General features: G+C 42.2%; 1 protein-coding gene across 1 annotated transcript; it reads right to left on the reverse strand.

The window, feature by feature from the left end:
• Positions 1 to 315: 315 nt before the first annotated feature.
• On the reverse strand, positions 316 to 798 carry LOC138361023 (dynein regulatory complex protein 12-like). The gene has a single exon (XM_069320492.1). The coding sequence runs from the start codon at positions 796 to 798 to the stop codon at positions 316 to 318; it is 483 nt and encodes a 160-aa protein (XP_069176593.1).
• Positions 799 to 12,605: the final 11,807 nt, after the last annotated feature.

The following is a 12,605-nucleotide window of genomic DNA, read 5'->3' on the forward strand; positions in this document are numbered from 1 at the left end:
ATCACTATCAACTGCTTCAGCTCCACTATCGTCTCTACCTCTTTGGCCTTCAGACATCATAGAAACCCGCGTTTCATGACCCGAGCAGTTTCAGCATATGACCTTCCCGATGCCCTTGTGCAATCACGGAAGCGTTTCATGTAGACCTCCGGGGTTAGTCTATATGAGAGGACAACCGCGTTCCTGATTGTGTTGTATATGGCGCACTCCTCGATGTCCAACATGTTATAAGTTTCTCTGGCCTCACCAGTCAATCTACTCTGCACTAACACAGCCCAATCCTCCTCTGGCCATTCCTTCAATGTTGCTATCCTCTCAAAATGGCGGAAGAAAGCCTCGGCCTCCAGAGGAACATAGGTGGGTAGATCGTGCTCCCGGGCCTTGAGGTCGTCCTGACGTGCAGGTATCGAGACTAGCCATCAGCTCGACCTCCCTGGTCGCCTCTATCTCGGCTCGCCACATTTGGAGCTGGGCTTCCCTGTCTTCTCGTTTCAGCCGCGCCTCTCTTTCTTCTCGTTTCAGCTGCGCCTCTCTCTCACACTCTTCACACCGCAACTGCACCTCTCTCTCCTCGCGTTGCAGCTGTGCTTCTCTCTCCTCTCGACGCAGTTTGGTCTCTAATTGCATTCGCATTATCTCCAGCTGCATGCCCTTCCTGCTACTTTTGGATCCCCCTCTGCTTTCACGTTCACTGTGAGTTCTGGCCACACTGGTAGGAGCTTGGGACGGCTCGCCTTGGGACGACCCTCCCTGGGATGGCTCCTCTCGTGTCTTCTCTCGAGCTGTGAGCTGTGCCATGATCTCTATCCTACGCTCAGGCTACCTTAGTGGTTTGCCACTTGTTGGAGCTGAGCTTTTGTATACTCCTCCAAAATTTTCTCATCCCTCGTCGCAATAAACTTCTTTACTTTATCTTCCTCCATCTCTATGTTATCGAGCATACACAACAGCACCCACTAATTTCACCGTTTCAGCCCTTTAGCTGGATGGGTTACACTATCACTGAATTCACAGGCAACACTGATCACGACACTGGTAACACTGTATTGGTACCCTGGCAACACTGTCCTGAAAGCTGGGCAACACTGTAAGCTAACGACCGTACCCTGGCAACACTTTACCTGCACGAACGTATCTTGGCAAGGTCGCCAATTCTTGTTTCGGGGGGTGGGCTGGAGCTCCGCCAGCAAGGGGGGCTGCTAGGGGCTCAGGAGACAGAGTACTCAGTCTCTCTGTCTCACGTGACTCACCAGAGTTACCTGGTCCCACAGGAGAGGACCACGTGATGCCCACCACCGCAGATCTTCTTTCCGACCACGAAGGGGTCACTGATTCACCCTGTGGCTCTTCAGTCAACCACGGGGAAACTGCTATTAGCAATTCCAGCCTAGACCCACGGAGGAGTGAAGGAAGTCTCAGGCTTACCTTTAACAACACTTCCCCTGAGTCTTGCCTGCCAAACAAAAAGTTGTAGGAATTCCTTTCCCACCTGCATCTCTCTATCTTAACAAGGTCGCCAGCTGGGTTGATATCTCCGCACCCCAGCAATGTAGTTCAGTGGGTATACACTATGTTGCTTGTTGCCAAAGTGTTGCTACTCCTACAGCATTGACACAGGACCGCCATCGTAGGGTACGCTCTCATAAATGTCTATGTTGCTCTACCACTCACCAGCCACTATGAAACTTCAATATTAAAACTTACTGTTCTCTAGGTGGGACTATAATATCCCTTGTGTATGCTCATAGAGATAACTTGGAGGTGCACATAAACACAATGGTAAAAATATGTGATATATACTAACATAAGCTACATGATCACATATACTAGTAATAATGATACAGGAATGGATATAAAGAATAAACAATCTGGAGATCCTCGGCAACTCTTCTCTCACGACCTCCAGCAACTCCGTCAGCTGGGCAGATTTAAAAGGGGGATCACACACCAAGTTACAGCCTCGCTCCTGTGCCAGGTAGGTCCACTACGGGCTCACCATAGCCTGTGCTACTTGGAACTTTTTGTTTCAAGTAGAGAATCTTAAGCAACAACAACCCTTTCACAGAAAGGGCCTCTTCGTCAACGTCGGCCACTGCCTCTCCACGTCGTCCACACACACACTGTCCTCTATAACAGTCCAGGACACAAGCTGCCCTGCAGCCTATCCTAATACTAGTGCACCAATATTGTACTGTAACATATATATATATATATATAATATCGTGGCCTATCTAGCCTACTCAACAAGGGGTAATGGAGGGAAAATTGATCACTGCGTTCAACATTCCTGGCTCACGACGCCTGTCCCTCCGTGGTGTGAAGGTCCCACACTTCCTGAGTCGGTCCTTGACGATCCAGTAGCACGCTACAAGTCCTCGACAGGTGTTGTGAAGCCATTGCGTCACCGCCGAAGCCACTCCCAGAGTTTCAGATATCCCAATCCTGGTTCACCCAGTGGGCACTGAGCTAATCACTGTATACACACACTCGTTACTTCCACAAGGCGTTGCTCCTTGTCCTAGGAACGGTGTCGTCCCTCCAACGTCCTCAGTGAATGTGACCCGGCCACAGCAGACCTGCCCGCCCCACCAACGTCGTCGCCGACCGATTCCTCAAGTTTTGGCACTTCTTTGACCAATAAACTTGATTTCTTCTTGCTTTCCAGAAGCACGGGGTCTTCAGTAATAATAGTGGGCAGCGATGGCTGCCTAAATTCACGGAGAGAGATTCCCAGGGCCTCCAATCTTCGAGAGCTGATCAACGCACAACCTCTCACGTCCACTGTCAGGTCAACTCTGACGCCACCTCCGCTGGCACTGCCAGGGGCACTCGGTGACGTCACAGCGGGAGCTGATTGGTCGCCCGTGGCACGTGACCTCAGCCAGCCAATCCGCAGCCAGCTGGCGCCGTCTACAAATTGGCGGATTTGCTGGCAGGGGGCGCCATTTTGTTTGTATCAAGGGCACAACTCCCGCCTTCACTTACAAACTTATAAATACAAATTTCTCCCTTATCGGGTGGCCAATCTGGTCGCCACATATATCAACAGACTCCCTGCATCTCAGAGAATCAGCAGGGCCAGACGAAATTACTCTTAAAGCAGGATCTGGGGAGAAATTGGAGGGGGGGGGCTCCATAACACCACTATGTGAACTCACTATAAACTGATGTTGATTAAACAAATTAGCAAGAGGTGATCAACCAGCTGTCCTACAGACAGCTAATTGCACTCCACATATTACGTTACTCTAAATACTGGTGACCACAACACAACAGTACCCTCATTAACCCTCAAACTGCTATGAGATTTTTGGCCTCCAACACCGCCAGGAGGAAAAAAAAATCTAAAAGATTCTTTTGTCTTATAAAAGTGTTCATTTGTGTTCCCTGATTACAGAAAAAATGAAAAAAAAATCGTTGTTGACATATTTTGGCCGCAATAGGGAGGGGAAGTCTGGCAAAAAAGAAGCGTTGACAGAGCAGGGGCAGATGAGGTCTGCTCCGACCTCAGCTGTCAGGCGGGAGTTGCCACAAAGATATTGTTACCTAATTATTTTAATGTCTCTGAGATTTCCTTAGTTTTTTTTTGCAGTAATATTATTCAATAGTGTGTAGTGAGATACATTTATATAATAAAATGTGTAAACCATCGCTATACTTAAAATTATGGTGTGCATATTGGTGATTCAATTAATATGCTCATAAAACAATAAATAAATAGGTTTGCTTTTATTACACTATATATAAATATTATATATAAGTATCTGCATGTTATGGTCACAATAATGAACCACTAAGTTTGTATTGTGAGTCAAAAAACAACGAAGAGGGCCACCACATTTGCCAGCCGGCCTCTGGCCACGACTCCCTTCCTCATCTTCCCTCACTCGCCAACATTCTCCTCGCACCATACTGTTTTTGCTTTTATTCACTATATACAGACGTTATATATATCTCAACATGTTTTGTTCACCATAACTGTTCATCTAAGATGGTATAGTGTGTTCAGGCAATAACACACCTCACCACACAGCCAGCTAAAGCTCCCTCCCCTCCCTCACTCGTTCAAGGCCAAACACACTAACACTCCTCCTCCAACCATACTATTTATGGTATTACTAGCTGTACCCGGTCACGCATTGTTGTGGCTCTGAAACACATGTGCGTTTCTCGTTTCCCCTCGTCCTCCCCACCATCCCCCACTCCAGTTCCCTCGTCGTCCTCACCATTCCACACTCCCTCGTCCGATGCATTCTGAAATGATCAGATGTTCCCATCACTGAATTATAAGAAAAAGAGTTAAAAGATGAAATGTACAACAATGAAAACATATAAAAATAATCTATACTCACGAAATGAACGGTACAGTAAACGACACAGCTCAATTCCAACTCAATGTCACACCAAATAATTAAATCAAAATGCAAATATATCGAAATCTATGGAAATTAAATTTATCAATGCAATCGGAAGCATTGAAATGGAATTGTAGCATATATTATATAGCGTGTGTTGCTCGTACGTGCAACAGATGACACTGTTTCTTAAAAACAATCATGTTTTTACCTGTAACAGGTGTGGCATCTATACTTATTCTCACGAAATGAACGGTATTGTCACCTACACAGCTCAGTTCCAATGCAATGTCACACAAAATAATTAAATCAAAGTGAAAATAAATTGAAATGTATGAAAATTTAATTTGTCTATGCAATCAAAGAAATTAAAATGGAATTGTAACATATTTAGTATAGCTTTTGAGGCTCTTACGTGCAACAGATGGCGCTATTTCCTAAAAAAAAAAAGAATATTTTTACCTGTCAGAGGTGTGTGGCATTAACACTTATACTTATGAAATGCTAACAGTATGGTAAACAACTCAGGTCAATTCCAACACAATGTCACACAAAATAATTCAATAAAAAATTAAAATAAATTGAAATCTATGGAAATGAAATTTATCAATGCAATCGAAAACATTGAAATGGAATTCGTAACATATTTATTACTGCATGTGTGTGTTCCTATTATGTGCAGATGCAATTATGCTATCGTATTACGTTACAATGGCGCTGTTTTTGAAAAAAAAATGTTTTTATCTGTCACTGATGTGACATCTATATGATAGGTATATAAAAACACGCGCATATTCGAATGGAACGTTGTGTCAAAATTTCAAAGCAATCGGTGAGGAACTTTGGGAGATTACAGCGTGTGTTGCTCCTACGTCCAACAGATGGCGTTGTTTTTCAAAAAAGCATGTTTTTTCCTGTCATATGTAAAACATGTATATAATAGGTATAGAAAAACACGCCCCTATTCGAATGCAACGTTGTGTAAAATTTTTAAAGCAATCGGTAAAGAGGTTTTGAAGATTTCTCTGATATGGAAAACACAGTTTTTTTCAAAAACGCATGTGTTTTCCGTCACAGACGTGACATCAATATAGTATGTATATAAAAACCTGCTTGAATGCGAATGGAACATTGTGTGAAAATTTCAAAGCAATCGGTGAAGAACTTTAGGAGATTAGCGATTTTGAACAAACAAACATTTCCATTTTTATTTATATAGACTAGCAGTGCCCGGCCACGAGTTGCTGTGGCTCAGCAACCTTCCCTGTCCCTTTGCTCTCTCCACCATTCTACTTTCCCCCATCCCCTCGTCCCCACCATCCCAAACTCCCCCGTCCCCTCGACCTTCCCCACCATTACCCCGCCCCCCTCCCTTGTCACCTCGTCCTCCCCACCATTTCTCACTTCCGTCCCCTCGTCATCCCCACCATTCCCTATTCCCTCGTCTGATTCCTTTCCAAATGGTCTGATGTTCCCATCTGAAAAATGGGAACATCAAGTGATCTGATGTTCCCATCACTGAAATATAAGAAAAACAGTTAAAAAATTAAATGAAAATATGAAAAAATATAAAAATAAACTATACTCACGAAATGAAAGGTATGGTAAACAGCACAGCTCAGTGTCAACTCAATTCATACAAAGTAAATAAATCAAAATGAAAATAAATCAAAATCTATGAAAATTCAATATATCAATGCAATCAGAAACATTGAAATGGAATTGTAACATATTTAGTATTACATTTAAATTTAAATTTTAAATTTTGCCCAGAGGGGCGAGTTTATTGGGCAGCGCCACTCATCTTGTGAGTGAACATATCGCCATAGCAGAATGTACAACACTCCCCAATAGGAAGAAAACCCGCTGGGTTGTTCATCCTGTCACTTGTACCCAGACACAGCTGGGACTTGCTTAACTGTCTCAAGTGAACAGCTCCTCAAACAAGAAGATTAACATTTATCAACCCTTAAAAGCTTACGTTATCTTGCGGGTGCAAAATGGGGAAATCTTTTAAGAACAGTATCAATATTTGACAAATAGTGTTTTCCTAACTCAAACAATGTGGGGTTTATTATTCTACAGTTATTCCTAATGTCTCTCAGGTGTTCACATTCACGTAGATAGTGGTCAAGGCGGTGTCCATCACTCTCACCACAGATTCTGCAACTTCGCTGATCAACTGTTGTTTCCATTCCAAATCTCCATGGATATTTGTATCCAAGACGGATTCTCGCTATTACAGATTCTCTCCCTCGTCGTCCTCCTCTTTGGCCATACTGATTGGGATTGCCAGCTGCAACCATGTTGTACCATCGTACAGATTCACTGGTTTGTGCTTCTATCCTCCTTTCCTCAGTTACCTTGTCACGGTGATGTTGCCTGATAATACCTCTAATTTGTAGTTGAGTCTTGGGTATGAAGTATTCAATATGGTCTCCTTCAGCGCCTTCAGCAGCCAGCACATCTGCTCGTTCATTTCCACATATTCCAACATGGGAGGGGATCCACAGAAACTTGATGACTCTTCCCTGATTGGTAAGTACTCTCACAGCTCTCTTGATTTCAGCGACTATTGCAAGATTTTCTGCCTGATTTTTACTTAGGCTTTGCAGTGCTGCTTTTGAATCGGTGCAAATCACTGCACCATTAGTGTTCCGTTCAAGAAACCTTAACGCCATAACAATGGCAGTTAGCTCTGCTTGCGTTGAAGAGGCATAGTTCTCAATACGTGCTTTTCCTTCATTTCTGCGTTGGAAGGTATTATCCTTGATTACCGTGTATGCTGCACCAGCCCTGCCATTGATAGGATTAGATGACCCGTCAGTGTAGATTTGATCTAGTTCATCTCCGGCTTCTTTATAAATGTCCTCGAGATACTTGTGCCTCATTTCTTGTGGTAATCATGTTGGATTTTTTCATTGCCATTTCATTGATGATGATCTTGCATGAGTCATCCTCCCAGGGAGGTAACCTCTCTACAGGCAGGAGCTCACGGGCTTGCCCAAGCAGGTGAAGCTCTTCAAGGTAGCAGACTGCTCTGTGATGCCATTTTTTTCTTCTCCTGTTTCCTCCTGAAAGTAGCACAGAGCTCAGTTTTTTCTTGGCAATATCATTGTAATGGGGATCTCTGGCTATCCTAATTGCAAGCTTAGCATTCAGCTCCTGAATTCTGCTTTTAACACTGGGAAGGGACAACTCCTCTCGTAGATTAGTCGTTTTGGCAGTTCTTGGGACTCCAAGAATGATTGTCATGGCTTCATTTTGAATGCTTTCAAGCCTTTTCATATCGCTTTGGGAGTAGGTGCACAGTACTGGTGCGGCATAGTCTATGACGGAGCGCACATAGGCTGTGTACATCATTTTGAGCACGGCAATAGAGGCTCCATGTCCATTCCAGGTCATAGCTTTCAGTGCCCTGAGTCGACTTTTGCATGTTCCTATGAGTTGATTGAGCTCCTCTTTCTTTCCCTTGTTAGAGCCGACAGTGACGCCAAGGTACCGATAGTGGTCAACCCCATTCAAGTGTTACACCATTAATTTGCAGTTCTTCATTTGCTCTCCGCTTGTGATGGGAGTATGCCTTCGTCTTGTTTGTGGAGAGAGTGAAACCGAGCTCAATACATTTCCTTCCAAGGAGTTCAATGGACTGTTCAATTTTTCCCAAGGTGGGAGCTTGTATTAGGACATCATCTGCATATCCCACTTGTTGTGTTCCTTCCGGAAAATCAATATTTGCAATGGCGTTCATAAGTACATTGAATAGTGTAGGGCTTAAGACTCCGCCTTGGGGGGTCCCTGAGTTCCATATTCATTGTTCTGGAGACTGCTCCATTGAAGCAAACCTTGGCTTTCCTTCCTGTGAGGTAGTCTTCAACCCATTTCATGAGTCTCCCCTTGACACCCATGCATGCAAGTTCGTCCAGGATCGCAATCCCCTGTGCTTTGTCGAAGGCTCCTTTGATGTCAACAAATACAGAGTACCTAGCCGTGTCATTAGCCAAGTAATTAACTATACACCCATACTAAAGCCATGTTTAGTATGACATGTGTGTTACTTTTACATGCAACAGATGGTGTGGTTTTTCAAGAAAAGCATAGTTTTACCGGTCACAGGTGAGGCATCTTTACTTAAATTTACGAAATGAACGGTATGGTAAACTACACAGCTCAATTCCAACACAATGTCACACAAAATAATTCAATAAAAAATTTAATAAATCGAAATCTATGCAAATAAAATTTATCAATGCAATCGGAAACATTGAAATGGAATTCGTGACATGTTTAGTGTAGCGTGCATGTTACTCTTATGTGAAACAGATGGAGCTGTTTTCCAAAAACCATGTTTTTACCTGTCACAGGGGTGACATCTATATAGTAAGTATATAAAACCATGTGCCTATTCAAATGCAACGCTGTGTCAAAATTTCACGGAAATCGGTGAAGAACTCTTGACGATTAAAGGGTGTGTTGCTCTTACATGTAACAGATGGCGCTGTTTTTAAGAAAAAAGTATGTTTTTCCTGTCATAGGTGAGGGATGCATATAGTAGATATATAAAAAGACTTGCCTATTCGAATGCAATGTTGTCACAAAATTTCAAAGCAATCGGTAAAGAGTTTTCGAAGATTTTCCTCACATGAAAAACACTTGATTTGAAAAACATGTTTTTTTTACCATCACAGACGTGACATCTATATAGTATGTATATAAATACCTGGCCGGATGCGAATGGAACGTTGTGTGAAAATTTCAAAGCAATCGGTGAAGAACTTTCGGACAATAGCGATTTGGAACAAACGGACATTTCCATTTTTATTTATATAGACTAGCAGTACCCGGCCACATGTTGCTGTGGCTCAGCAACGCATGTGCATTGCTGAGCCACAGCAACTGTCCCTGTCCACCAGTCCTCCCCACCATTCACCTCTCACCCAACTCCTCGGCCTCCCAACCATTCCCCACTCCACCATCCCCTCTTCCTTCCCATGGGCCACAGCAACGCGTGGCCGGGTACTGCTTGTCTATATAAATAAAAATGGAAATCATCGTTTTTCAAAATTGCTAATCTCCGAAAGTTCTTCACCGATTGCTTTAAAATTTTCACACCATGCCCCACTCCCCTGTCCCTTTGTCCTCCCCACCATTCTCTTTTCCCCCATCCCCTCGTCCCTACTATCCCAAACTCCCCTGTCCCTTCGTCCTTCCCCACCATTACCCCCTCCCTGGTCTCCTCGTCATCCCCACCATTCCCGACTCTCGCGTCCGATGCCTTCCCAAATGGTTCGATGTTCCCATCAGAAAATTGGGATAATCAAGTGTTCTGATGTTCCCATCACTGAAATATAAAAAAACACATAAAAATGAAATGTAAATATGAAAACATAAAAAAATAAACTATATGCACGAAACGAAGAGTATGGTAAAAAAAACACAGCTCAATTCCAATGCAATTCACACAAAATAATTAAATCAAAATGAAAATAAATCAAAATCTATGAAAATTTAATTTATCAATTCAATCAGAAACATTGAAATTGAATTGTAACATATTTAGAATAGCATGTGTGTTGCTCTTACATGCAACAGATGGCGTTGTTTTTTAAGAAGAGCATAGTTTTACCTGTCACTGGTGTGGCATCTATACTTATACTTACGAAATGAATCGTATGGTAAACAACACAGCTCAATTCCAACACAATGTCACACAAAATACTTCAATAAAAAATAAAATAAATCGAAATCTATATAAATAAAATTTATTAAGTCAATCGGAAACATTGAAATGCAATTCGTGACATATTTAGTATAGTGTGAATGTTGCTATTATGTGCAACAGATGACACTGTTTTTTCAAAAATGCATGTTTTTACCTGTCACAGGTGTGGTATCTATATTGTAGGCATATAAAAAGATGCGCCTAATGAACTGCAACATTGTGTCAAAATTTCAAAGCAATCAGGGGAAGAACTTTAGGAGATTACAGCGTGTGTTGCTCTTACGTCTAACAGATGGCACTGTTTTTCAAAAAAAGCATGTTTTTTCCTGTCATAAGTCAGTCATGTATATAGAAGATATATAAAAAGACGCGCTTATTCGAATGCAACGTTGTGTCAAAATTTCAAAGCAATGGGAAAAGAGGTTTCGAAGATTTCCCTCACAAGAAAAACACATGAAAAACACAGTTTTTCAGAAAAAGCATGTTTTTTACCATCACAGACGTGACATCTATAAAGTATGTATATAAAAACCTGCTCGGATATGAATGAAACGTTCTGTGAAAATTTCAAAGCAATTGGTGAAGAACTTTCGGAGATTAGCGATTTTGAACAAACGAACATTTCCATTTTGATTTATATAGGTTACACTCTATGAACACATTATATATAAATATCTACATGTTTTACTCACCATAACTGTACATCTAAACTGATATGGTGCTCAAACAGCATAGTACTTACCTAGTTGTACTCACCAAGTTTCGCTTGTGAGGGTTGAGTTCTGGTTCATTGGTTCCGCCTCTCATATATCAATCAACTGATGTACAGATTCCTGAGCCTACTGGGTTTTATCATATCTACAATTGAAACTGTGTATGGAGTCAGCCTCCACAACATCACTGGTCACAGTGATGTTGCATTCCATTCCTAATGCATTCCTAATTCCTAATTCCATTCCATTCCAAATGCATTCCATTTGTTAACTACACTGACACTGAAAAAGTTCTTTCTAACGTCTCTGTGGCTCATTTGGGTACTCAGTTTCCACCTGTGTCCCCTTGTTCGTGTACCCCTCGTGTTAAACAGTTTATCCTTATATACTTTATCAATACCTCTGAGAATTTTGTAGGTAGTGATCATGTCGCCATTTACTCTTCTGTCTTCCAGTGTCGTGAGGTGCATTTCTTGCAGCCTTTCCTCGTAACTCATGCCTCTTAGTTCGGGGACTAGCCTAGTGGCATACCTCTGAACTTTTTCCAACTTCTTATTCTTGACAAGGTACGGGGTCCATGCAGGGGCTGCATACTCCAGGATTGGTCTTTCATACGTGGTATACAGGGTCCTGAACGATTCCTTACACAATGTTTCTAAAGGAAGTTCTTATGTTGGACAGGCTAGCATATGCCGCTGATGATATCCTCTTGATGTGGGCCTCTGGATACAGATTCGGTGTGATATTAACATCCAGATCTTTCTCTCTATTTGACTCTTGTAGGATATCACCTACCAGATGGTACATTGTGTTTAGCCTTCTGCTCCCTTTGCCTAATTACATTACCTTACAATTTCCTGGGTTTAATTTTAGTAGCCACTTTCGAGACCCTTCTACCAGTTTGCCCAAGTCATCCTGTAGCCATCTATCTATCATCTTCTGTCTTGATTCTTCTCAATTTTTGCATCATCAGCAAATATTGAGACGAATGAGTCTATACCCTCTGGAAGGTTGTTTACATATATTAGAAACAGGATGGGTACAAGTAAAGAACCCTGTGGAACACCACTGGTGACATCTCGCCTGGTGTCTCCCCCACCCCCACCCCTACCCCCACACACACAGTTACACGCTGTTTCCTGTTGCTTAGATTCTCCTTATCCGTTGGAGCACCTTACCTTACCCTCCTGACCACACACTCTTGTGAGCACATCACACAATTTACACACACAGTACCATCACTTTCATGTACAAACTGCAGCAGGCCACTTCTCATTCCTCAACGTATATGCCAGAAGCCAGAAACTCAATGTAACACTTCTCTCAGATCTAGACAATCATGGAACAATATACATGGGAGATTTTAATCCTAGAAATATAACGCTGGGAGACATTAATAACAACGATAATGGATGCAAATTTATAAAATATGTTTAAGACAACAGATTAACTGTGTATACTACGGATACCCAAACTCATTTATTGGGAGGCAGACTTGATTATGTAATGGGTAGAAACCTTGTGCAAGATAAGATAGAATGTTCGTTGGTAAATCACTTGGTTAGTGATCACTATGCAGTTTCTGCTTCCTATGAGGTACAGTGTGATGTACCTAATAGACATCAGAGACGGAAAATGAATATTCCATATGGCTTGCATGACCACTTTATTAATTGTATATCAAAATGGTATCAAGATTACACAATAACGAATGTACAAGCCTTCTCCAGAGATCTCGTTGATACGATTACTACCTACTATGACACATGGGTGTGTTGGGGAACAGGTCGTAAGCCTAACAGAAGTGGGCATCAC

Source organism: Procambarus clarkii, unplaced genomic scaffold (genome assembly GCF_040958095.1).
Source record: "Procambarus clarkii isolate CNS0578487 unplaced genomic scaffold, FALCON_Pclarkii_2.0 HiC_scaffold_146, whole genome shotgun sequence".
Classification (NCBI taxonomy): Eukaryota; Metazoa; Arthropoda; class Malacostraca; order Decapoda; family Cambaridae; genus Procambarus; species Procambarus clarkii.

What these genes read in the sequence shown, in the direction of transcription:
- LOC138361023 (XM_069320492.1), bottom strand. Translation starts at nt 798, where the DNA reads ATGGCACAGCTCACAGCTCGAGAGAAGACACGAGAGGAGCCATCCCAG.